Source organism: Lathamus discolor, chromosome Z (genome assembly GCF_037157495.1).
Source record: "Lathamus discolor isolate bLatDis1 chromosome Z, bLatDis1.hap1, whole genome shotgun sequence".
NCBI classification, from domain to species: Eukaryota; Metazoa; Chordata; class Aves; order Psittaciformes; family Psittacidae; genus Lathamus; species Lathamus discolor.
The window spans coordinates 17901522-17928723 of NC_088909.1; the positions used below are offsets into that span (position 1 = coordinate 17901522).

The window sequence follows — 27202 nt, forward strand, 5'->3', positions numbered from 1 at the left end:
TGCTATGAGGTCTCCATGCAGCCTTCTCTTCTCCAGGCTGAACAGCCCCAACTTCCTCAGCCTGTCTTCATACGGGAGGTGCTCCACTCCCCTGATCATCCTCTGGACTTGTTCCAGCAGTTCCATGTCCTTTTTATGTTGAGGACACCAGAACTGCACACAATACTCCAGGTGAGGTCTCACAAGAGCGGAGTAGAGGGGCAGGATCACCTCTTCAACCTGCTGGTCACGCTCCTTTTGATGCAGCCCAGGATACGGTTGGCTTTCTGGGCTGCGAGCGCACACTGAAGCCGGCTCATATTCATTTTCCTATTGACCAACACCCCCAAGTCCTTCTCTGCAGGGCCGCTCTGAATCTCTTCTTTGCCCAGTCTGTAGCTGTGCCTGGGATTGCTCCGACCCAGGTGTAGGACCTTGCACTTGTCGTGGTTGAACTTCATAAGGTTGGCATCAGCCCACCTCACAAGCGTGTCAAGGTCCCTCTGGATGGCATCCCTTCCCTCCAGCATATCAACTGGACCACACAGCTTGGTGTCATCGGCAAACTTGCTGAGGGCGCACTCAATCCCACTGTCCATGTCAGCAATGAAGATGTTAAACAAGACCGGTCCCAACACTGATCCCTGAGGGACATCACTCGTTACTGGTCTCCAGCCAGACATTGAGCCATTGACCACAACTCTTTGCATGCAGCCATCGAGCCAGTTCTTTATCCACCGAGTGATCCATCTATCAATTTGATGTCTCTCCAATTTAGAGACAAGGATGTTGTGTGGGACAGTGTCAAATGCTTTGCACAAGTCCAGGTAGATGACATCAGCTGCTCTACCCCTGTCCATCAGTTCCATAGCCCCAGGTATGCCATTGTTTGTTCTTAGTTACCTCAGCAGATCCTGTGCACTGGCATCAATGAAGTGTGTTGTGCACTGTGCTTTAAAGTGTGTTCAGACATGAACAGATCAGGTGTTAAGATGTGAGATGCTTTTGCAGAGTGGCTTAGATGTGTCTCTCTTTTGTATTTGTGAGGCTGTTGCGTAGTAGCAGCATGGAGGCAAACAAAGGTATTATATGAAAGTGAAGTTTAAGTGGAACTATTAATCCAGTTTTGTGCAAGAGCAGTTCAGGCATCAAGTAAACTTAAGTAATCCTTCCTGACTGGAAAGTTTGTGCTTATGGAGTTTTCTGGGCAACAGATTGAAAAGGCAATTAGTAAAAGAAGGGGCCTAGGTTCAGTATTTTTATCGCAAGATACTGTGGTTGGTTGGTTACCAAATTATAAGACTGTTGTTTCTTATTCCCCTATGGAATTTATATACAGTAACCAAAATAGGATTGGGGTGCTATATGAAGGGTAGGTCAGAAAGTTAGTTTATTTAATTCATAACATCATGATCATGCTTTGATGGAAACAAAGAATATATTAAACATTCTTTTGAAGATGATGTGTAAATCACTTTCTTATTACTGCTTTGTGGAGAGCTACAGATTTGAGCTCTGTAGACCAGGTGTTTGATAATGTCTTCTGCATTTCCATGGCCTTTGTATTTTTTTTCTCAATTATAAAGAAAAATATACAGTCTGAAAAAGTATTCTCAAACTGTCTCTTTTATTGTTTCTATCTACAGCAGAACTGCCTTTATCATATTCCCTTGATGTGAAAGATGATATAAGTGGACATAAACAGTTTTAGTGGTTTTTTTACTGTTCAGATTTTTTTTTAAATAACTTTTAAAAGTAGGCATCTTGAGGATGCCATCTAAAAGATAAAATATGAAAACTGTTTAAAAAGTAACGTAACAATAAAGAAACCCAGATTCATTTATTCTGTGCATTTAGACATTGTATGTTCCAGAACCTCACTTAAGTCTTCTTGCTGCCATTATTTTAAAAGCAGTGTCAGAAGCATGCAAGGCATCTAGAAAATATAACATTTAGGGTACTGCAGCTAGTAGTAGCTGTCCATGTACAGGGGCTGAGTGGTAGGACTAAGATTGGTTTTGTACTTATGGCTCAGCCAACTCAGCAAAAAACTTAGCAACTCTGTAGGTCTAATCTTCCAATTGATGTAATTCCTACTTTCTACTGGTGTTGTAAAATACTAAAATGTCTAATTCATTATGTTGCTTATAATTAAAGAGTCAGGTCTTACCAATTCCTCTACCTACAATACCCCAACTATCTCCTGATATTGCACATGCAAATCTCAGATAAGAAAATGTGGTAACTTGATATTTCTGATAGTAAGGTGCAATTACAGTCACTTGTAAATGCTGATCAATGGGTATATCAAAGTAACAAAGAGATTGTGGGTGGGTTTTAGCATTTCTAGTAGACATTTAGTAATCTTCCTCTCTTCATTGACCCTGTAAAATGGTTTTTGTTATTCTGGGTACAAATTTAGTAAAATGCAGTCTTAAAATGTAAACTTACACCTGTATTCTCACCAGTCTTCTTCAGATGAAATCATAAGTCATAATTTAAATATCTTATTACTAAATACGAGGCAATCAAGTCCATTCTTCAAGTGCGTTATTACAATAATATAAATATATTTTGTATAAACAGGACTAAACAAAATTGAAAATTAAAAAACTTTCAGTAAGACAGATTTTTACGGGATTTTTTTAAGGCTTACTTTTCCTAATATGAAGGAAAAATGACTGCAAATCTGCTGCCTAAAAACTCAAATCTGAACTTTGTATCACTCAAGAAACGGAAACACGTTAGCTCAATTTAGAATAATATATTGGTCTGCGGAGGAAGTGCATACTGAACCCTGCTGTCTCAAGTACACAGTCAAGGGGTGTCTAATATGAAACGTGTTGGGTGCATGCAATAAATCCAAAATGCGTGGAGGTGAGCAAAAGGCCCCATCTGCTCTGTCCTACAGCATGCTTAACTAGGGTTGTCATGGTCTCACTATTAAATTGGAATCTTTCCCCTAATCTTTGAGTTAGACATGACCAGATTTGCAAGCAGATTTACAGTTTTCACTAATTTTCCTACTGTGACTTCAAAACATACTTAGCAAAAATACGTTCTGGGCTTTTTCAAAGGGAGATTTATTTTTCTGCAGCTGTTTCCCATAGATCAAGCTTTTGCTTGAAGGTTAGGCTTTTAAAACAGCATGAAGATGAACTTGGAATCTTTTACTGCTCCCTACCCCCAGCAAATTATAGTTCAAGAAGCATCAAAAAATTATTTTCTTAACCAACCAGAAGTAGGGTGCACACATTGCAGAAGTTGGCTTGTGGTTAAAGATAAGTATTTAATGGAAACACTTCCACATGTATATAGTGGCTCATTAAACTATTTCTAGATATTTAACATGCTTCTATTTCCACAAATTAACTTGAACCCTCTTTGCTCTCTAGCATCTTGAATGTGTTGGAGTTTTTTAACCCTTTTTATTTTCCATTCCTGAGTCCACATTTAATCCAAATGCTACATTCCTTGGTTACTAAGACTTAAAGCCCCAGGAACGTATTTGTTATTACCAAACTTTGATCATGAAGTTGTGCAAATCCCAGATTAATTTTTATTTTTTTTTTAGCTCAGCCTTTTAGTTCTTTCTGTGTTTTGTTTGTGAACACTTTCCTGGTTTAAAATCTAAAACCATTTTTTTTCTAATTAGGGCAGATCATCCTTCTAGCTTTCTATTGTGACAGAAGGATTCAGTTGATCCTTAATTTCTTGAGGAACAACACACGCTTTCCTGGTGCTTTTTGTTGACATACCTATGGTAAAATTAGTTTGCTTCAACAGGAGAAAACCTAACTATTGTGTGCAGTTGGATACAAGTAGAATTGGAAATGGTGGGAAAGCATTTTGGTGCTTTTGCAGATTGCACTGTAATATGGGTTTAAAGAAAATTCTTTATTTGTTTATGGTAGTTAAGAAAACAAACAGCACTAGTCCATTTCACTTTTGTTTGTAGGTATTTGTGGTGTTTGGAATATCAAAGGCTTTGCAGTGCTTTAAACCCCACTGTATCCTTCATCTGCTTCATGAAATAGACTACAAAAAGGCAACTGTCTAAAAGGTTCAGTAAGAACACTTGAAAGAAGGCTGAAATATGATATTAACCCTTGTTGCTCATTCTGAGAGCATTTTCCATTGTGGTTTGTGTTTCCTGGGAAGTACTTCACCTGGCAGTAGTAAGTTTGTGCTTTTTAGTCCCTACTCCTTTCAGTAAGGATTGGCTTTCTTTCTACCTTGTGTTAGGTCTTAGTCTGCAGTGACATGGGTATATATTCATTGTTTCTCTCCAAATGCTTTGGCTCCTCACCGTTGCTCTGATAATTAGTTGAAGAATTAGTTAAGTATACCTGTGTTAGTTAAATTATATACATACACCTATCCATGAATCTATTCTTTTGACAAAGGCCATGGAAGCACATGGCTTTCAGTCTTTGCTGGTGGTGCCCAGGTGATTCATGTGTCTAGAAGGGACAATACAGTGAGGGGTGGACAGAGCAGGGACAGGGTCTGAAAAGAATAGGATCAGAAAGAAAATTCACTGAGAGAAGGGGGTCTGTGTAGCGAATAATAGTCTTTATCTGGCAGTGGAAGGATGCTCATGTGTTAAAAAAGTAGCTTTAGTTTTAGGAGCTCTAAGTGTTCTTCCTTTGCAGAATTTCAGTGCAAGCTTTTGCAAGTCTCTTAACCTCTCCTTACCCATAGATTTTTCTGCGTCAGTTACCAACTTTACAGAGGCCTTGCATGGATAAATGTATTAAATCACCAATTATCTTAGATGGTTTTGTACTGTTTGGGTTTTGTGGTTTATTTTCTTTCATTCTTAATTTTTCATGCACATGTGAGGAATAATCTGTATTAAATAAAAACCTCCATTTTAGAATCATAGAATCATAGAATAGTTAGGGTTGGAAAGGACCTTAAGATCATCTAGTTCCAACCCCCCTGCCATGGGTAGGGACACCTCACACTAAACCATGTCACCCAAAGCTCTGTCCAACCTGGCCTTGAACACTGCCAGGGATGGAGCACTCACAACCTCCCTGGGCAACCCATTCCAGTGCCTCACCACCTAACAGGAAAGAATTTCCTCCTTATATCCAATTTAAACTTCCCCTGTTTAAGTTTTAACCCATTACCCCTTGTCCTGTCACTACAGTCCCTGATGAAGAGTCCCTCCCTATAGGCCCCCTTCAGATACTGGAAGGCTGCTATGAGGTCTCCACGGAGCCTTCTCTTCTCCAGGCTGAACAGCCCCAACTTCCTCAGCCTGTCTTCATACGGGAGGTGCTCCACTCCCCTGATCATCCTCGTGGCCCTCCTCTGGACTTGTTCCAGCAGTTCCATGTCCTTTTTATGTTGAGGACACCAGAACTGCACACAATACTCCAGGTGAGGCCTCACAAGTGCAGAGTAGAGGGGCAGGATCACCCCCTTCGACCTGCTGGTCACGCTCCTTTTGATGCAGCCCAGGATACGGTTGGCTTTCTGGGCTGCGAGCGCACACTGAAGCCGGCTCATGTTCATTTTCTCATCGACCAGCACCCCCAAGTCCTTCTCTGCAGGGCCGCTCTGAATCTCTTCTTTGTCCAACCTGTAGTTGTGCCTGGGATTGCTGCAACCCAGGTGTAGGACCTTGCACTTGCCGTGGTTGAACTTCATAAGGTTGGCATCAGCCCACCTCACAAGCGTGTCAAGGTCCCTGTGGATGGCATCCCTTCCCTCCAGCATATCAACCAGACCACACAGCTTGGTGTCATCGGCAAACTTGCTGAGGGCGCACTCAATCCCACTGTCCATATCACTAGCAAAGATGCTGAACAAGACCGGTCCCAACACCGATCCCTGAGGGACACCACTCGTTACCGGTCTCCAGCCAGACATCGAGCCATTGACCACAACTCTTTGCATGCAGCCATCGAGCCAGTTCTTTATCCACCGAGTGGTCCACCTATCAAATTGATGTCTCTCCAATTTAGAGACAAGGATATTGTGTGGGACAGTGTCGAACGCTTTGCACAAGTCCAGGTAGATGACATCAGCTGCTCTACCCCTGTCCATCAGTTGTGTAGCCCCATCATAGAAGGCCACCAAATTGGTCAGGCAGGATTTCCCCTTAGTGAAGCCATGCTGGCTGTCACCAAGCACCTTGTTGTTTTTCATGTGCCTTAGCATGCCTTCCCGGAGAATCTGCTCCAAGCTTTTGCGAGGCACAGAGGTGAGGTTGACTGGTCTGTAATTACCGGGGTTTTCCATTTTCCCCTTCTTGAAAATGGGGGTTCTATTTCCCTTTTTCCAGTCGTCGGGAACTTCACCTGACTGCCATGATTTTTCAAATATGATGGCCAGTAGCTTAGCAACTTCATTTGCCAGCTCCTTCAGGACCTGTGAATGGATTTCATCAGGTCCCATGGATTTGTGCAAGTTCAGATTTTTAAGACGGTCTCGAGCCAGATCCTCTCCTAGAGTGGGCCCAAGGTCTTCATTCTCACAGTAACTGTGTTTTACATATGGTGTGTTATCTGAAGTTTCTGTAGCTGGAAATCCAGTGTTAAATAATTGCACATTTGCAACTACTCAGGTCTTCTCAACATTCTTAGGACTGCTTAGTGCTTAATCTGTAAAGTCAGAATCTGACCTCCAAGGTATTTAAACACATTTTAAGTTGATAACTTTGTTTTCCAAGGTGGCTTTGGCCACCTGTACGTAATCATACATGTGATTAATTTCTTTTAATAAATCTTGCTTCAGCTATTGTAGCCCTATAATGGGATCTCGTTGTCAAGTGGCAGATAATTCACTAGGAAGTGGCAGGCAGAAATAGTAGAAATAAAAGAATTTAAAAATCCATTTAAAAGAAATACAAGTTTCACCATATACATGTATGCAGGAAATAGTCTCCTTGTGTCTTAGGTGCTCCATCTGACACAGAAAAATTAAGTTCTTTTTTTCCAACATTTGAACACAAAGTGTCTGTTACCAGCCAAGTTGTGTTTCTTTGAATACAAACAAGCCCTTTACAATATTGTTTATAGTCTGGGGAAACTGATTTAGGCATAATTCTGCCTGAAGTGCAAGAAACCATCTGCACTTGTGCAGTGATTGGTGGCACAATGGTATCCTCTTAATACAGGTAAATATTAATTGCTTTAATATGTGTGATTCGGCTTTGGTTGAAAAATTCTCTTTGGTCAGGATTGCACTTTATCATCTATTAGATTTAACTAGCTTTTCTGATTTGATTTTAGAGTTAATAGAGTTAATATTTAAAATTTTGATACTTTGTAAGAAAAATAGCCTGTGTAAGTGACAGCATTTTCCATGGCTACGAGAAAACTCTGGGACAGGAACAGTCATTCAAGCAGAAAACTGTAGTTTAATTCTCAAAACTTTTCTTACCTAGCAGGTAGTTAATTGGTGTAAACATCTCATAAACGTGGAAGGCAAGAAGTTGATGCTAACAGTGATTTAAAATAAAATGTCACTTCTCATATGCATTATACAGTTCACTTAAGTTTTGTGGGGTTTTGTTTTTGTAATAGATATTGGCGTGAGATGGTCCTGCCATAGTTGTCCTGAATTTGTGGCAAGATAAGGGCCCAGAGTTTCATCTCAGAAAAGGCACAATTTTGGCTGTTATTTCATCACAAATCTAGGAGAAATGTTAGGCAGATAACTCACCTGCATGCAGTATTCCAAAGCAGTTCTGATACATATGCTCCTACTTTTATATGCATGTATTTTATGCATAATACTGAAGAGGCTCTGTTTTCAGGCCTCACGGGTCTGTGTTTAGTCCTGTAAAACTGATGTTAACTCCATATGTATTGCATTTTACCTAAAACCACAAGAAGTGCCATGGTAGTTTTGACATGGGTGCCCAAGGAAGGTAATAGTTTTGGGTTGGCTCTGACACCAAAATAGTAATCTGGATGTAGTGTTCTGTATCTGAATAAAAGCTTTTACTGCCAAATGGACAATGGCCAATTTAACGAAGAGTGCTTTTTCTTTCCAATTAATGTATTTTTCAGAAGAAGAAAAGCAAAACTTTACTGTCATCTTTTGAGACCTAAAACGTATTTTTCAGATAACCTTCAAGACATGCAATCCATGAAGCTTCAACTATTTTTCTACAATTGCAGTTTTAGATTAATTATAAACTTTTAAATTAAAATTGCAGGCTTCTTTCTAAGATTCCTAAAGAATTAGAGACAGTTGGAAGCATTTTGAAGGGGTAGCTCTACAATGAAAGATTTGCTGAGGGTTTGAATAATGGTGCAAATCAAAATGTAATACTTTTAATGCTGTGTTTGCTACATAAAACACACCACAGTGAATGGGCACTCAATGGGCTGGTAGAAGTATTCAGTTTTAATTTTTGTTGCAGTTCTTCTTGAAAGTGATCATGATATTTAAGTATTGCAATGCTCAGAGATAATACTGTTCTGTGGCCCTTGTAAGACTTGTCTCTATGCAACTTAAACCTTATGGTTATGTAGAAAGTAATTTTTACCTATGTTCTTTTTGTTTCGGAGCATTTTTTTTCAAGCTTTATCTGCAAACATGGTGCAAATACAAAATAAACCTCTCATCTAAACTTTCTCAATGGGAGTTCAAACCTGTTCCCCAACACTTGTCTTCCTGTTCCCTGAAAGAATTGATATTGTCAAAAATACAGACTCTTAGTTAACTAGCATCTTGTAGGTCTCTATTCCTGTTCTCTTCTAACTTCTTCTGTGATTTTTTTTTGCTGGGTGCCACTTAAGATCACCTAGTTTTGTATGGGGTTTTTTAGCGTCTTTTTACTAACTTACAAAACTATAACCCAGGAGTGCCCTTACAGAAATTTTTGATAGATTTCCCTGAGTGTCTTGTTAAGGTTGAGAGGTCAGCATAATTTTGACACCAAAACTGTTTGAATTGAAAGCACTTAATGACTGGGTTTCAGTGTAACGGTGAGTGTGGTTACTAGGTTTAGTCTGAACTCTTCCAGAAGAATATATGCCCTCTAAAAAATGCTAATTTGTCAGAATTCGCGCATTCTTTGGGTATGGTAATTTTGATAGAACTCTGGTGGCAACCAAGTAAGTTCCATCTATAGGGTTTAAGGAGCCACTTTGTGAACTCAGGTCCATGACAGCCCTCTGGCAGGTTACAGAAAGTCACAAATGCAGTGCTTGGAGATAGGTCTTTGGGCTGATTCTGCTTTGTGAATTCTCAGTGTCTTGGCTCTGGCTCTGACCTAAATGGAGAACTTCAGATAAGTTTTGAGTAAAAAAATGGAATAATATAACTTTGTCTTTTCTCTTTCTTAGATTTTTTTCCCAAGAAATATCAGTATTGTTTAATTATTTTTTTTTTTTTTGAGGAAAGAATGTGATTTCTGAGTAGTCTGTTGTTTAAAGTGATCCTCAACTTTGAAACAATTGTTTAGTTGAACTTTCCCCATAAGAGGTGGGAAAGTGCTACTTCTTATCTATATATACTGGGAGAAAACGAATACAAGTAGGGATCTTTGTGTCGAACAGTGAATAGTTATCTTGCTTGGCTAATCATTAGAGTTCTATTAAGAACTCTAGTTCTATCTGACTGAATGTTCTTTTTTTTTTTTTTTCTTTAAATGCTTACTGTAGTGCATTTAATTCTTACTAAAGCCAGAATAAATTTTATAAAGTACAATTTCCCCTGTACTTACAGTTTTCTACTCTGTCCCTAGATGACCTCAATATGACACATCAGCACTGTGTTCTAGCTGGTTTTTCACCTCGATTCAGCTCAACTCACAGAGTGGCAGAGGTAAGTATCAGTCATTCGTAAATCTAATACTCTGGTATGAATATGTAGCAACATGTTGTCTTACCCAGAACTGTGGTTCACAGTTGTGCTTATGTCTCAAACTATTTTCTTGAACAACTGCTATTTGTTTATTTTTGGATTGAGGTATCCTTGTTTCTGTACGGGTAGTTTGACCAAATTCACAGATAGGCACATAAGATATGATTTAAGAATAGTGGCACACTGCGCCTTGTCGATTACTGATGGAAGCTGTAGCAACAACTGTATTTTCACCTGAAATGTTTTAAAACTTTTTTGCTGTGATCATATCCTGATCCTAGTTGAAAAGCAATATTCATGATGAGATAGAAATACTCAAAACATGTCATCAGTGTCCACTGGCAAAAATGTCCTTTAGGAGGTCAAAACAACTAAGAGTAGTCATGAGTATGCTTTAAATTGGATCTTTCTGTGCATCTGATGATTAAAGAAGCTGAAAAGTGATAGAGTCACTCGTTTTCTCAGAATGACTCTGACACAACGCTTCAGCCTCGTATTCACAAGTGCGAAGACACCTTTTTGGTTTAGTTTTTTGTTAAACTAGATCTCTCCTCCCTGTTCTTTTCCATGGTGTTATCAGTGTTTTTGTTAATGTAATGTTCTAGTGGGAAAGCATACAGACAACTAAAATGGCAGTGTTGTAAAAAGATACTTAAAAAAATAACAATTGCCACATTCTTCTTTCAGCAAGGCAAAATGTACTGCTATTGAAACGAGAGATATATGTATCCATAGACTTCTTTCCCCCCCCAGTTATTTTTCCTAATTTGTGCAAGAATGGAAATGAAGCAATAGCCCCAAACATAACAATAAACATGCGTATAAGTTCTAACATAAAAAAGGGCCGATTTTACCCAGACAAATATAGATTCTGCTTGCTTGAACTGGGCATTGACATGAAGTACACTCTACTTTTTAAAACAAATCATTCTGTGCTCTGATGTATTTCTTCTCTGTCTGTGTCACTTTTTCAGGAAAGTTCACACTTTCTTTTACAGTATGAAAAGCTTCTCTATTAAGTGATTATGCTTTGCCTTTATAAACTGTTGTGACTTCAAGTTTTATAGTATGGAAATATTTTTTACAAAGCATATGAGATCAGAGGGTCCTTCTTCAAGATTATTCCTGGAAATTCAACTGAAAGTACAGGTTAAATTACTTTTACAATTGAAAGTAATTGAAAGATGTCTTCTTTCTTTTGTTTCAAAAGAATTTTTACAAATTGCCTTGTAATTTTGAAGAGAATTCAATGAAAACAAAAGGAGCTGAAGTGCAAAATTGTTTTATTCATATTCTCTATACCTTGTAAGCAAGCATCTCTCAGGCTGCATATTGAGGTCCATTTTAGTGTTACTAGAAGCCCGTACAACTGGGCAATACAACTTATTCTGAAATACTGTCAAAAACTGGCTGGGAAACAATGGGAAGTATGACTGAGGTTTTGTATACTATACTTGTAAAGTAAATTGAAAAGGAATTATTTTCTTTCACCTTTCAGTCTATGCTGTAATGATTGGCTAGATGTTTGGTAGATTAGGCTTTTGCATAATTTACATTAATAACTGTATAGACACTCCAGGAGGCATTATGCTTATGTTGAAAAGATCATGAATTAAAGAAATACGTCACTTATTTCAGAAGCAAATAGTTCAGTAATCTGAAGTACCTATATGTGTATATTTTAATGTATCTTTATAGTGTTCAAGAGGAACATTGGAATACATATTTGGACAATGTGAACTGGCGCTCCAAAATTTGCAGACTGACCTGGATTCAATGGCTTTATCTTTGAAATCACTGGAAACTGCTGTTATAAAGCAAGCAGAAGAAATACATAATGAGGTGAGATGATCTGCACTGAAAATACTTCAGCCAGCTTCTGAGAGGTGCATTGTGCTCGTGGAGTTAATTGCAATTAAGTGTGTTCAGCTACTCACAGGGCATTGCCCTGTACAAGTTTGAAATGCAGGGGTGGGGGCTTGGCTAAGGTACAGTAATTGGGGTTAACTTAGATTGATTATTTCATTCCCATGAAGTTTTCATTTTTCCTTTTTAAGATCCCTCTGCTGGTAGAGTACAAGAGTGGTTTCAGTAGTACTACGCCAAATCTGGTGGTGCAGTGGTTGAACTAAACTAATGATTCTCTAATAGAAAAGCTGAAAAAAACTCAGAGGGAAAGAGCAGGTAAAATTTTTCAGTTATTCCTCAGGTGTTGAACCAGATTTTTACAGAACGCCAGGTGTGACACAGTTGTGAGTATGTGCTTTAAAGTTTATTCTGAAGAAAATACAGTGGAAAAAGTATCTAAACAGGTTGTTCTGTGCTACAACATAGGCAAGTGTAACATGAATTTTCACAGGATTGCACTGAAGCTGGCGGTGCTTTCTGCCTAGAAGTACATATCAGGAGTCTTAACAAGCATATTGATTTGACAGCTCAACTGAAAATACCGGACAATATTTTGTGGAAATGGGTTATTTTTCCTGTGGTATAAATGGAGGCGGTATCACAAATGTATTTTGGCTTGTTCTCTTGTAGTGGATAGAGTCAGGAATGTGACACAGTGGACTCTGTCTTCTTACAAAGGTAGTGCTTCTGAAGATGCTAAATTTAGTACTTCTTCATTTTTTCTTTTAAAGGTACAGAAAATGTAGTCAAGGTGATGTGTTAGGAGTTTAACATGTCAGACTATTTAGCTGCTCTGGAAGACTGTTTTTTATGGCTTTCAGGTCTTCCTAACTGTAAAGCACTCATCTGTCTTTGAAAACAGCTATAGCAACCAGTTAGCACAAACTTCTGAACCGCTTTTTGCTTAAATACCAGTTGTTTTTACATCAGTCATGTATTTGCACATTTTGAGGGAGCTGTGCTCTCCTTCTACAAAGTATGATCACTTTGGAAGCCGTATATTACCTAGGTAATTTTCACTCAGATTAGAAGTTGTGTAAGCTGTGTTTAAATTGCTATCTGCTGGGAAATATACCATTGCATATTGCTACTAAAACTTCAGAGAGCACATTTTTATCTGTATTGTGTTTACAGTTGGTAAAATGGAGCATAGTGATGGCAAAAGATCTGCACCCTTGACTTTTAGCAAAACAGCTCCTAGAGCAATTTGAAGTTTGATGCATGCAGGGTTTTACAAAACATTAATCAGGCTCAGTCCATAAAACTACACACGTATGTGGTTTGCACAGCTAGGGCCACATGCACAGCTGGTGTAAATTTGCACCGGTCCTTTAACATCAAAGACATGTGCCTTTTACATCAGGTGAGAGACTGGCCCCTGGTGTTTGCAGTCACCTGAGTAATTTTGCTGTGTGACATACAGGGATGTTTCCTGTTACGCATATGGGATATACTGTAACAGAAATCATTGTTTAACTTGTACATATTGTGCTCTTAGACTTAGTGGACACATTGGATCTATATTTCATTTGAAAAAAGAATGCCCGCTCACCTCTTTTTAATTTTTTTTATCCGAGGGTCACCTCTTCACATGAAGGATAAATTCCGTATGTCAAAGTGCTGCTTACATTTCATGAATTTGCTGCACAAGAAGACAAAATCACTAGTGGCTTATCACTGTGGTAAATGCACATTTCTCTTTTGAGCATCACTGAAATAAAAACATACAGATCTGTGAGGCTAATGCAACTTTTTTTTTGCATATAAAAGCTTCGTACTTTCTTTTGCTGACTGTATGATAGATTTTGTATTTTCAGGGATCAAATTTTCTCAGGCGGGTAAAGAACAAGAGCATGTTTTCTTTCTTTATGGAATCAAACTTTATTGATGAAAATGAGTCTATTTGACCAGCATGGGCAGGACTTGGTCATTTGTTTGTGTTTTTTTTGTTGTTTTGTGTGGGGTTTTTTTTGCCTTAGTTTGTTAGTATTTTTAAATGCAAAAGACAAAATTGCACAAAAAAACCAAACACATAATTAATGAAGAACTGACACACAATTTTCCTGTGTGTTTATGTCCAATACACGGCTTTCTGTTCTATTTCTAAACCTCCTTGTGGACTTTTCTCTATTCCTTTGGGCCACAGATCATGAGCTTGAAGTTAGATAGTATTCTCATCTCTAGAAGGGGTGATACAGTTGTATTTTATTTTCAGGTATTATCATAACAAAGTTCATCATAGGGCTTAACTCAGATAACTAGATGCAGCTATTGTTCTAGATTCTTTATCTTCCTGAGGTGCTGTGGGTTTGGATTTTCTACCACTCTTGCTGACACTTCTGAATAAGTCATTGGAGATATTAACTGTGTACAAAACCATCACAGTACTTTCAGGCTATGTGTGACTAAACCAAAATATAGTAGTTTAGCTCAGATTCTCAGCCTGTGCTGAAATTAAGTGTTCTGTCAAATAAGGACTAGATGAATTATCTGTGTCTGCTAGAGGGAAAAAGCTTAAGAGCAAGTCTGAAAGAATGAGGTATGATTCTGTGCCTTCACCTTTGTGTTCCTGGGCAGGAAAATTGACTTGCACTGCTGATAAAGTGGGTTTGAAACAACGATCTGGAGCATAGGTGGAGACTTATTTTTTTCCGTTTTTGTGGTGGGCAGAGAAACCTCTAAAAGAAGTATGGGTGAGTATGTGGGAGATGTCTTTACTGATGTCAGACTTCCCAGAGTTCCATTTATCAGAGCCCTGTCTTGGACACTTGACAAAGGTATTCCTGTTGAAAAAGACTCTAACCTGAGGAGGTTTTTAGCATCTCTAGTGGGCAGCCAGGTAGAAGTTTAATATTTTTTGAGACTTAGCTTTGTTGTCATGTTCTCCCTCACTAAAACAGCCTTCAAAGGAATATCTGAGTAATCACGAGGTATGTGCTGTTTGTTAGAAGTGTGCGCCACTTCACTACCGGTATGTACTTTGTAGTTGTAAGTAAAGATAACCCTAATTAAGGGTGTTCATTTGCTGCTTGTCTGAGTAGCTTGTGGGCTCGAAGTCTGAACAAATACTTCAAGGGCAGGGTATCCAGTGAACAGTGTAGCCGGGTGAACAGAAGCAGTTACCTGGACGGCTGTGAAGTATTATAGCCAGCAATGCATTAATAGCGTTAGAGACTGAAGTTACCTCTTTAAGCAATCAGATTGATGTTTGGCCAGTAATAATTTATCCTGAAATAAATAATCTCACAGAGTTCACTGAGTGTGAGTCTCTTACTCCTACTGAATCACACTTTACTTTCCAAAATATATAGAGCTACAGAGGACCTGGGGAAACCCACTGGCAAGTAAATGCTTTTTAAAGTAATAAAACACTGCTGGACAGATGATGTAAATGCTCATACATGTAAAAAAGAGATCTTCAGAGAAGATCATTGCCAGCCTGTTCTTCATATTTCAAAGAAAAATTGTTTTCCTTGCTCAGAGTAATGCAAAAGCTGGTGACAGTTCATATTGTGTGAAGTAGTTTCAAGGCTTCTTTATTTGCCAATACCAAACTAATAATTGGATGTTCACTATGAGGGAAAAAACTAGAGGAAGGGATTTTTTTTAGCATCTGGGGATTGTGTTGATAATGTAGCAGGTTTCAATGTAAATAGTAAAGTTTGAAAAGGTAGGGGTTTGTCCTCATCAGGGTTTTTGCTCAGCCATGATTATCAGCCCTGATTTACCGTGATTAAACTTTAAGACTGAATCGGTTGCTCTGTTGTTTGAGAAGTACTGGCACTTCTCAGAGGGATGCACAGGGATGTAGAGAAGCCTCAGTTTGCCAAGTTTAAGGTATATGTTGTTAGACATTGGGGTTATTGCAAAGGAAAGTTAGTATGTTTTAGCACTTCACCGTGAGCTGACAGTGTGGTTGCTGGCTGGCTAGTACAGCAAAGAGAAAATATAGATCACCTACATGTGTGGCATTTAATAACCAATACTTTTAAATAATTGACTGAGGAGCACTGCCTCACAAAATGTCAAATGCTACTGTTGGCCTTTTACCACCCAGTATTGACTATAACCTAAAACTGGCCTTTAATCATTGTTTAAAGGACAACTTTAAAATATGTTGAGGTTAGATATATGAGGCCCGATTCTGAGCTTACTTGCACAGATATAAGTCATAAGTGAAAATGAATTAGGAGGTGAACATTATACTTCAAACGCTCAGCATATATGTTTTTATATGCTTATACATATAAAGTTCTATATTAAGTTCTGTCCTCTTCAGTCATGTAAAATCTAATGATAAATAGAGTTTGCTCTGATGCATGGCAGTCTCCAAATAAAAACTTTTTGTCAAAATCTTTGGCAAGAGCTGTGAACTTCTTTTGTTTTATCACAGGAGATGAATTTTCTGTAACTTCCGTTCCACTAAGGCTATAATTGAGCTTTTTCATCTCTCTCCAGTATTTACTGTTGTGGGATTTTTTACTGGTACAGCTAGCAGGAGGGTTCATTCAAAGAGGCAAGCCAACAGGAGCGCCTTCCTGCTACAGGAAAAGATATTACTGAACAGAGATCAATTAAAGCAAGAGGACATGCAGCTTTTAAGAGAACTTGGAAAGTTTATAGCATATGTTTTTGTCAAAACGTGTACTTAATAGTAGAGGTATTGAAGAAGTGTTTGTGTGTTAATTAAAAATGCCAAAGAAACTTAGCATAACTGAAATTTCTTGAGATTTTTAGCAAATCTAAGAATTTATGCTTGCATATATCTAAAAAAGAATAGAGTGAAGAGAAATCATGTCACCATTGCCTCATCAAGATGATTTTTTTTTTCCCCATAATCAACAGTTACCTGTTCAGAAGTGGTAGTTCAGAGCAGTCACTTGCCAAACAGCTTGATTGCTAAGTTGATGGGTGAAACACTGGTTTTCTTCCCTGCCCACATTTTATTAACTCAGTTCAGAGTTCTGTGGGATCATAGTGAGGCAAATGTGGACATGAGTTTGAGAGCCCTCCTGAATGGTAGTCCACATCGTTAAATGGCCACATGTTGCAGTTTGGTACATGGACCTCCAATGAGACCAGCTAATCCTGCAGAAAACTAACTAGCCTGTTGCTAAACTTTGCCTCTTACACTTAAAGAGCAGCTGTTCTGTGTCAGGTTGTGTATTCTGTGTAGGATCAAGACAGATACATCTAAAGTTTGGCCAAGATGCCAGGTTTGAATTAGACTGAAATTACGTTGATTAATGTAACAAATCAACATGACTAGTCAAAAATCAGATTGACTGAAATATTCATGTCACAATGTGCCTTATTGTAACATTGATTTTAAATTTTAATTTATTGATTACCGGCCTCATGTGATTCATTTCATGGAGCCTGTTTGCCAGACATCATGAGATAGAGGCCAGCAAAACCAAAAAGAAGCAGGAAGGAGGGGGGAGAAAGAAAAAAGTATCAAGTGCTTAAACCTCTGAATGACTGTTGATATGCGCAGCCTTCCTGAATCTGTGTGATTTTCTTTAACAAACCATAAAGTTATCCTTTATACCTCGTTAATACTGTAGAGGAAGCAAATTTTGCATTAGCTTTTTTTAGGAAGTTGTCATCAAACTTCTGTGTTCAAAAGTCACTAGCCTAGAAGTCAGGTTTTATGAAAATATTTTAAGATCTATGGCTGCCAACTAATAATTTCATTATATTTTTTACCAATAAAATTGCTTTAATATTTTTTATACACTGGAAATTTAAGTATCTTTATTGTAATCTTTAACATACATTGACCAAACATTTAGTTAATGTTACCTGGAACACTTTCAGATTTCTGTAGCCTTTCTGTTCACCCATGCAGGAAAGAAAACATCAGGTGACAGCTTTGGGCAGTTTTCTTTATTTTTTCTCTGTGGCAGGTTGTGTTTGTTTGCATGGTTGGAGCTGAGCAGGGGTAAACAAAAACTTCTTTGTGGTACAAATAATGATTAAAGCAGCTTTGAGCTCGGTGTGAAATGTAACTACCACAACAAAGATAAATACAGGATTCTAAAGACCAAAAACTATGGATTGCTATTAAAGGAAAAAAGCTCAGTGGAAATGAGGATAAATGGCATTATTTTGCTTAAAGAATATTTGATGAGTTACGTATTTGTATTATGTTTTAGCAAGCTAATATTTCTCGTCTTAAAGTTGATGGCCATCCATATGCAATTTTTCAAAAACATGAACTAGCGATTGCATCATTTGCTGCATTATTCTAAATAAAACTATTAGCTTGCTCCTGATGGCATTTTTATTGCTTCAGTAGGGGATTTGTTTTCTTTGTAAAGCATGGTTTCCACAAAGCTTCGTCCTAGAAAAACCTGTTACTTTGAATGCCCCAAAAAGCTGGGACCTGCTTTTCCACTCCTGGTAGGTGCGCATTGTTCTACGTTGGAGGGTTTAGCTGAACGGGAGATTGGGCCGAGGCGTCATGAGCCATTTAGGCCACCCCATTTTCCCGTAGGTCTGCCTCCTCAGGGCGCTTTCATGTCTCAGGTGGACACCTAGTCAACCCAAAAGTTATTGATAGCTGATCTGGTAACCAGATTGTTCAGTAAACTATGGTTCATTGTAATGCCATGCTCTCATTCCACACCAATTGGCCAGACTGTGTTCTAGCAATTTTAATATTGTAAGTTTTTTTCAGTCTTTTATATCACTGAAATATTTTGAAACCCACAATGGTAATCAAAGTAGGCCAGGGTTGTTACATATTTGCCTGAATTGTGTTTAAACCTGAGCATTTACTCTTCATTGTACATATACCACATATAAGGAAAAGAGTTGTTTTGCAGCACTCTAGGTTTGAGGGGAGTAGCTTAGGTCACAAATTCATGTGGAATAGAAAGAAGCAGGTGTGTGTAACAGTGCATTTAGAAATGAGTACTTTGTTAACCATCTCATTTTCTTTTGCGTTATTCACAAATAGTTGGATTCATGCATTACCCCATTACTGCCCCAAATAATGAACATAGATGTTTATGCTACCGTATGTTTTCATCTTGCAGGTTGAATTTGAGTGGCTTAGGCAGTTTTGGTTTCAAGGCAAGCGGTATTTGAAGTGCACTGATTGGTGGCTTAAGCCTATTGCTAAATTAGAAGAATTTTGGAGAAAAATGGAGATTATGGTAAGTACTAGTTTTATCTTCTAAAGCCTCTGGAGCTTAGTTCTGAGAGCACTCACAATTATGTTTTTAATTGTCCTGCAGTAACAGGTTTTAAACTTTATTCAGAACATGTGAAAAGTAGAATCAATGTCAGCCTTCCACTTTCTCCTCTTACTTTTCTCTCCCAGTAGTTAGAAGAAATGTGAGCAAATCAAGATCAGAAACTCCCAAGATTTGTTTCCTGACTTTATTTCTGAAGTTTGACAGCTTCATACCATGACAGTCACATGTTAACATCACATGAATTGGTACATGAAATGGTGCATTGTCAACTTTGTCATACAACAGCAAGCTTGGCAACTCTGCCAATGGCAAGAGTGGTGAATGCATCTGAGGAAAGATGAGACTCAAACTGATAGTCTGGAGGTACAACTATCTGTCTGTAGCCCACCTGCACACTTGCACCACAGCTAGAACCAACAAGAGGAGAGTGTAGTTTCTCGAATAATTGTGGTGATTCTGGTTTCTGTGTAATGAAAGTACATCCCTACTTTCCTTGAAAACAGACTCAGTGACCAGTGCTCTTGGCTTTCTTGTTGTTGCTGTCCAAGTAGAGACTCAGATGGGAGACTTTGCTGGTGAAGTGTTTGATACAATTGTCAGCATGCCTGCTCCTGGATTTGTACACCAAGTTAATACTGATGGGTGTGCCTTGCTCATATTTGTAAGTCTGCATTAGAATCTCCTTCCAAGTCATTCTTCCTGATCACAGCATAAGCCTCAATTTACAATTAGTTGCCTTGGAAAAGTTCATAATGTAGCTGAGGATGCTGAATATGATTTGTCGTAGACGTGGGTTTGAATCTCTGGAGATACGATGCAACAAGAACATGTTCTTGAGTTCTGAGGGAAATGTGACATGCTAAGCTTCTCTGGAGTACTGTAAGCTTCTCCAGCAATGGCTGGTTTTGGACATAAGTGTGGAAAAGTGCTACTTTCATTTGTGAAATCACTTGCCACAAGGAATCAGTGAACATGAAACTTTCCTTACGAAAGGGAGAAATTATTAATAACTTGTTTATGTGTTTTGTTTTGTTTGTGTTTTCCCTGCCATTTTTGTTCTTATGTGCTCATATGCTTGAATGACCTTTATAAGTTAAAAAAAGTCTTTCGGTTTGTTTTTCTTTCAAATGACAAGTTACTCTTTTGTAACACAGGCTTAGATGAGGTAGAGACAAGAATGATTGTTACTTTGTATCCATTGTGTGTTGAGAACATGGCAAAACAGCAAACTCAGGAATTCTCAAGGGTTAGGTTTTCTGCAATTGGTGTGACATTACCATGTGTCTCTAATTAGAAACATGGTGGCGTCAGTGTATCTCCTTTCAACAGGCCTCAGGATGATATTCATCAGCAAACTGAAGGTTTGGCCAAGACAGAAGCTGCTTCTAATTTTAAAATTGCTTTAATGTTTTATGACTTATAACATATTAATCACAATTAATTTCAGCTATTGAAGGAGACAGAAGAGAATGTTAATTAAAAATGTCTGTTTAGTTGAGTCTCTAAGTAAATTTGATGCTTACTGTATTTGGGACTTGGAGGTAGGCTGGGGTTTTGGGGATTTAACCTGCGTTTTGTCCTTTAGTGTTTCATAAAATGACAGTAGGGGGCAATGTTGAGCCGCAGTTTTAATGCAACAACAGGCACTGACTTAATAGAAATACATAGAAATGTAGCATTAACATCAAGAATTATCCCTGTTGCTTCAAGTTAGCTGTAATCTCTAAGATTCCATAACACAGGAAATCAATTGTGGGTTAACAAATTCAACAGCAATTTAACATAAAAAGTGCAGTGTTTTGGTGCATGCCTAGCTTCCACAGCATTAAGTTAAATCAAAAAGGTATTTCTGAAGGTACCCAGTAGTCTACAGTCAATGTGCTTTTTTTTTCTCCAAATTTGTAATTTTAGCTTGAAGGATATCTTAAGAAGAAAAAAGAAGTCAAAATGCTAAAAATAAAAATGTCTTAGAATTGCTGATTTTTATTTTTTTTTCAAAAGAATATTTTTGCTTAAGAGGAATTATTTCTTAGACAAAAATACTTAAGCAATGTATTTGACTTTCTTTTGTGTGTGAACTGAACAAGTCTTGACTTATATATATATTTTATATATATGTCTAGAGTGTTTCCAAAATTGTTTCTGATTATGGTAATTGTAATTACTCCAATGTCATAGCAGAAAATGATACTGCAGGAAGTTTAACCCAGTGTCTTCAAATCTTTGGGCTTTTTAAAATATTTTTGTACATTATAGCAAGCACACAATTTTATCATAATGTTTATTCCTGGCATTTCTTTCCCTGAGGATAGTTTTACTTAGAGCTTGCTCTTGTGATGTAAATGTTAAACCTTTCATTTGAATGACATTCTGATAAAACATCACATTTCCCACAATATTACCTCATGAGTTTATGAACTATTAAATCCGAAGCAGTTTAACCAATCTTCTTGTCTTTTCTCCCCTGCCTTGAAAATATGAAGGCTATTCAAATGTTTGAGGGTATTTTTTTTCTTAAAAGTCATCCAAGATTAACACGTTATCGTCTGCAACATCAGGGTAAATGCTTGCTGAATTCAAAGGGAGAGTTACCATTTGAAAAAAGACTGTACAAGCTTGGCTTTCTGGGTAAAGAGAAGTCTGAAAAGCTGAAATCTCATGTGATGTGAGGAAGTCTTGCTGTAGCTGTTCTGAGATTCAGTGGAGAGACAATTTGTCTCTCAGGGTCTGATATCATGCAAACCTTGCAATCTGACATTTATTTTAGCTATGAAAATCTTTTAACACCGTGGCAAATCAGTGAGAACTGCAGAAGTCCTACAGTCTTTTTGTGTTTGTTTTGTTTTAGGTTGATTCACATACGAGTAAGTAAAAGGTAAATCAGTTAAATAGTTTCTTGCTTGCAGAATGAAAAGTAAGCACACATGATTATACTTCAGTATCAAACCTTTAAAGACTATTTTAACATATCTACTGTTCCTTTAAAAAAAAGAACAACGGAATAAAACAAATGAAGACCCTAGTAGAGCTATATGGCGTGAATTGTATTTCCTGCTTTGACAGTCCATTTAGCAATGTAGCAATGTATTTATATGGTGGTTGGCCTTAATAACCTTTATTGACTTTAGTGGGTAAGAGCCAAGACTGGGATTATTAAAATGTATCAGTTTCATTGCAGTATAAAATCACAACATATATAATTATGTTAGGTAGGCTTGGCTCCATTTAATCCCACCTATTTCTGCAGGAATTTGGCAAGATGAAAAAAAACATATAAATATAATGTAGAGGAAAATATGACTGATTTGGAGTTATATTTAAAAGCTTAACCATTTGCCTACAATAAAGAGCCTACTTAAAAGAATGAAACGTAGACCTTAAAGAGCTAATTTTTAATGATGCAACTGAAACACAAGTCATTGTTATACAATTTGTTTCGCTTTTTGGCATCCCAAAATACAGCTAATGATAATGAAATGCAACACACCTTTTAATTTATAAATACAGTGTAAAAGCAGAAGTTGCACATTCTGCAGTTATAGAGAGCGAAGTGGCATTTTGTGCAAATGAGTATCTTTCTGTACAACTTCCATCTTGATTTTAAACTTTTAAACTATTTTTACTAGTCATGTTTTTGCTGTTATTCTCAACAGTGTGCTTTTATCAGTTTATACAACTAAACTGAAATCAAAGACAAGGCTGTTTTCTTGTAAAATTGTTTTCTTTTGTTTTTTTGAAGTCTATTTCAGTATTTGCTGCTATTGCTACACGTGAAGTATGTCACAGTTTCAGCTGTAAGCCACTATTGTCAGCGGCTTACCAACCTGACAGTTAGGACTGAGTCTAGGCTGAAACTTGAGCTACAAAATCTCAGCCCAGGCCCATAACAATTTTTTATTTTATTTTTATTTTTAATTTTCCCATCAAATTAAAACAAGGGTTTATATATGTATTTAAATCAGAGCATTTCAATTCTAGAATAACCATGAAAAGCTATAAGACAAAGTATGCTTTTAAGGGGAATCCTCCTAGCTTTTGTAGATTTTGGCACTTTAAACGGGAAACCAATTACATTAAAAAAAAAAAATAGATAATGGGATCACAAACAGGGTGGTTGATTGTTGCCTTTTTCAGAAAATGCAGAGCAACTAAACTGACATGTGAATTAATTTGACCTTGTCAGGCAAAATTCAAGAAATTCTGAGCTACTATTTTAATGTCTCTTTTAGTTATCCTGTTGTGCTTAGATATTGCAGTGTCAGGCTCCTTTCTTGGAGAGCCATGTGGTGATGGGAGATCTATTTGCCTAATGAGGTGTGAAATTTAGGCACAACATGGCAGCTCAAAGACCCAAATTTTAGCCATATTTCTTGTCTTTTGGGGTTATTCTTATCTATTATTTATTGTTGTTTAGGCCAGACCCTTTAAATAAATGTGTTTTGGGCAGGTTATATTTTACGTACACTGGGAGTCAGATGTTTCTGGAAATGTACCTTTTATCTTAAACAACAACAGCAATAAAATCTCATCCTGAAGACTTTTTTTTTTTTTTTTAGTACCAATTTGCTTGACCCCAATATTTTTAGCTGTCAGAAATGGGAGAAAGGGTTCAGCATCGTGTGCAGTAGAACTGCTACCAATCTTTTTTGTTTGTTTTTTTCTGTTGTTGTTTTTGTTTTTTTTTTTAAGGTAAAGTTATATTGCAGATCTTTCAGACAAAAATATTTACAATTCTGAGGGAATTCAGACTTAAGCTTCCAAAACAACGTGTGTGCTGAAAGCACAAAGGACTGTGTTTATGATTCTCTTTGAAGTGTTTTTGCAACAGGATAAGGAAAATTTTAGAAACTGTCTGATAGTGTTCAGGGTAAATACTTAAACCCCTTTAGAGAATTTCACACACAGATACTGTGCAGCAGAAAAAAGGATACTTATGTTTCCTAAAGCTGCTACAGCCTACAGCTTTGTACTTAAAGACAGAGGTGTTGAATAGAATTCTACTGAGGATACATCCAGTGACAATATCTACAGGAACATCAGAGCAAACCAGTGGATAGCACTTTCTATTTTTAACCCTTATGTGAGCTGGTTGAGATCTAAGCTGTGTTGATATGAGCTGTTATAACATTTCTGTTACAGACTGGAATTGTTAAAAGGGCAGTCTTTCACCTCATACAGTGTACTGTGAGAACTGTGCTGAAAACAGTCAGGTTATAATGTGAACTGGCATAAGCCAGGAGAAGTTTAGGACAATTTATGTCCTATGGGAGAGGGAGGTGTGCTCCTGACAGCACAGACGGGAGGACCATGGGTGGCTTATGCAGCTGTGGTGCCATGTGGCTGGTGTGTGTGCTTTACCAGATGGTGCAGAGGTAATGGGCGCGCTGTCCTGCGTCTGTGTTCCCTTCTGTGTGGATTTGCACCTGAGTTGAAGTTTGACATTCGTAGGTGTTCTTGTGCACCTTGGTGAGCTTCGGTTTTGGATGGCTAGAATTCTGTTGTCTTGTTCTTATTTCTAACAGGGCTTCTTTCTGTCATCTTCACTGTATTTTTATACTACTGGCTGTGTTTGAGTGTGTGCATGTAGTACGTACATGCACTTGCATGTAAAATGGTATGAGTTATGTGTTAGTATTTAAAACAAATCCTGTTTACAGGATTCTCCATCACATGTAAGTTTTCTCATGGTGGATAGACTACTAGAACTGGTCTATGCTGTGATTGTATGTGTATGTACATGCTCCTACACACAGATACATACACAGGTATATTAGGGGGGGTTTAACTGTGATGATCTAATTCTTTATGTTAATGTCTGAATCATTAAGTTGTATTTGGAGAAAAGGCAATAGGGGAATAAGCATGGGAGGCAACTGTTTGCAGTTCTTGGCAGCAGGAACAATGTAGGAAAAGAGTTTAGAGAGCAGCGGACTACATCTGGTATTACTGCAAGTCACACAGTGTGGAGCTTGGGGGGGAAAGCTCAGATTGTAGCTCCTGCTGCATCCCTGTGAATCTAGTATCCATCCTGGAAGGATGTTCTAGAACCTGGTGTTGCCGTCCTTTTATTGTTAATGGGAATTATGTGATTGATTTTGGTGAAGGCAGAGTCAGTATGATGGGGCTGCTGTAGATTGTATAAAATTCTCTGCTGTTTCCACCGTTTTTCCCCAAACCTTGGATGGATATATACTGGGATAACAAAAAACTTTTTTATTAACAATGTGTTTATCAAGGCTTTTTATTTGCTGTGGATATAGTGAACCAGTAGTATTGTGCTATTGTTTACTAGTCTAATAATTATTTGCAAAGCCTTTTGTGTTCTTAGAAATCAATTTCCTAGTAGAAAAACTGAATAAAAAGCCATATTTGAATGCTGAGAATAGCATTTTTTGAGAAGAAATTCTTCTGTGTTTTTGAAATTTGTGTATCTGTATGTTATGTAAAACTTGATTAACTGTAGTTTAACGGACTTCCGATTCTTATTCCTGCAGTCGTAGAATTGATCAGTTATAGAACTTAAGGATTTGTACATTTGTATGATGCATGTTTATGGGCATGCTACGTAGACTCGAAAAGTCTGGTGTTGAAACTGTGAATTACAGTGGTTTGACAGGAATAATTTTTACTGTTTGCTATACACTAGGGGAAGTTGTGATTTTGAATGAAAGTGAAAGCAAATGGCAGTATGACTAAAATGTCACCATTTACATTGCTGTAATTATTTTTTTTAGACTACTAGTATTGCTAAACATGGTTTTGTTGCTATTGTATTTTAGTAGCTATGTAACAACTGTAACGTAGAATACAGCTATTTCACTTTGCAAATAGCTTTTGTAAGCAAAGGAGATGATGTCTTCTGAAGAACTGCCATTGCTGTGTAGATACCTTTTCTTTCCTATCTGATCATTAGTCCTTCTAATTCCTAAAAAGGTACAGTTGAATAGTGTCTTTGCAATGTAATTTTTTTAACAGTTATTTCATCTTTGATCAAAATTGCAGCTTTTGTTTTATATATAAAGAAATAAAAGTTGGCTTCAGTACATGCCAAGGAAAGCATTATGTTCTGATGGATTAGGTGCTAATTCTTTCGCTGACCCTCTGTTTAACTTGTGCAAGTACCTTAAGCATGGTTTTCAAAATCAGTGTGGAAATCAAAATGTTGAGGTCTTGCTTTGGTTTTAGAATACAGACTATTTCTAATCTTAAATTCCTTATCACTAAAATGAGGCTCTTATTTTTACTGTAACTGGAGAGAGTTACTTATCGGCTATGTCACAGGGACAGAACATGCTGCAGTTGAAGGAACCCAACAAATTTCTGCCTCCCCCCTACCACGACTGGAAATTGTAGAATTTGCTCCACATCTAAGATTTTATTTTTTTATTTCAGATGGGTAAGTTCCATCCATTTAGTTACAACTGAAATACCTTACCTTACTGTGTTTTGGCTGACCCTTATTGTCCCCTGGCAGCTCTCAATTCTAGCTCTCAGGAGTGGAGTATGTCTTTTTTACACTTTTCATTTTTTAGTACATATGTTTCTGCTTAATAATCCTGAAGCTGTAGACATAATATAATGTTTACTATTTTGCAGTAAGAAGACAATTACTGGCTTTTGTTGACTGTTGCCAGTTAACATCAGGTTTTGGCAGTTCTCCTTGGACTTCTAGTAGTTCTGAACTCCATACAATTCTCACAGCAGAGGCTCTAGTATAAAGTTGAAGTGTAGCAAATCTTCTCAATTTTTTCTGTGAAATAACGTAATCATTTATTACAATGAGACTAATGACATCTCTTTTCATAGGACTCATTCTGAATTTCTGAAATATAATAGAATGATTAAGGTAATGGTGAGACTAGGCCAGATACTTGCCTGTGAATATGAATGGCATCCATGGATCTATGCTCGAGGTGAATCTGACTTCATGCTTAGCATGCATTATTCTGCAAAGTGTGCTGTTAATAGCTGGGTGTTATAATAGACACAATAACTGTTATAAAAGACACAATAACTGTTGTCTCAGTTCATGTTGTCTAGCTGCCTAGAGGTCAATATCATTGCGTAATAAACTGAAGTGATTATTTTATTTTTATGTGTGTGTATGTATGTATGCATATAAACACAGCTAATAATTATATTTTAGCTCAATCTTCAAGCTGTGTGCTACATGCTAACGGATTAAAGCTTTACCAGCTAGCTAGAAGGTCAGTCGTTTTGTCAATGTTGTGGTGGGACTCAGCTTAGATAAGTGAATTATAAGACTTTTCTTGTAA

General features: G+C 37.5%; 1 protein-coding gene across 2 annotated transcripts in view; it reads left to right on the forward strand.

The window, feature by feature from the left end:
- Nucleotides 1-27202, forward strand: part of FTO (FTO alpha-ketoglutarate dependent dioxygenase) — a 253797-nt gene that overhangs the window by 61679 nt on the left and 164916 nt on the right. For both annotated transcript variants that reach the window (XM_065664127.1, XM_065664126.1), the window contains exons 5-7: nt 9695-9774; nt 11512-11655; nt 18765-18884. In XM_065664127.1, coding sequence (XP_065520199.1) covers nt 9695-9774; nt 11512-11655; nt 18765-18884 — 344 coding nt within the window. The remainder of the gene's footprint in view (nt 1-9694; nt 9775-11511; nt 11656-18764; nt 18885-27202) is intronic.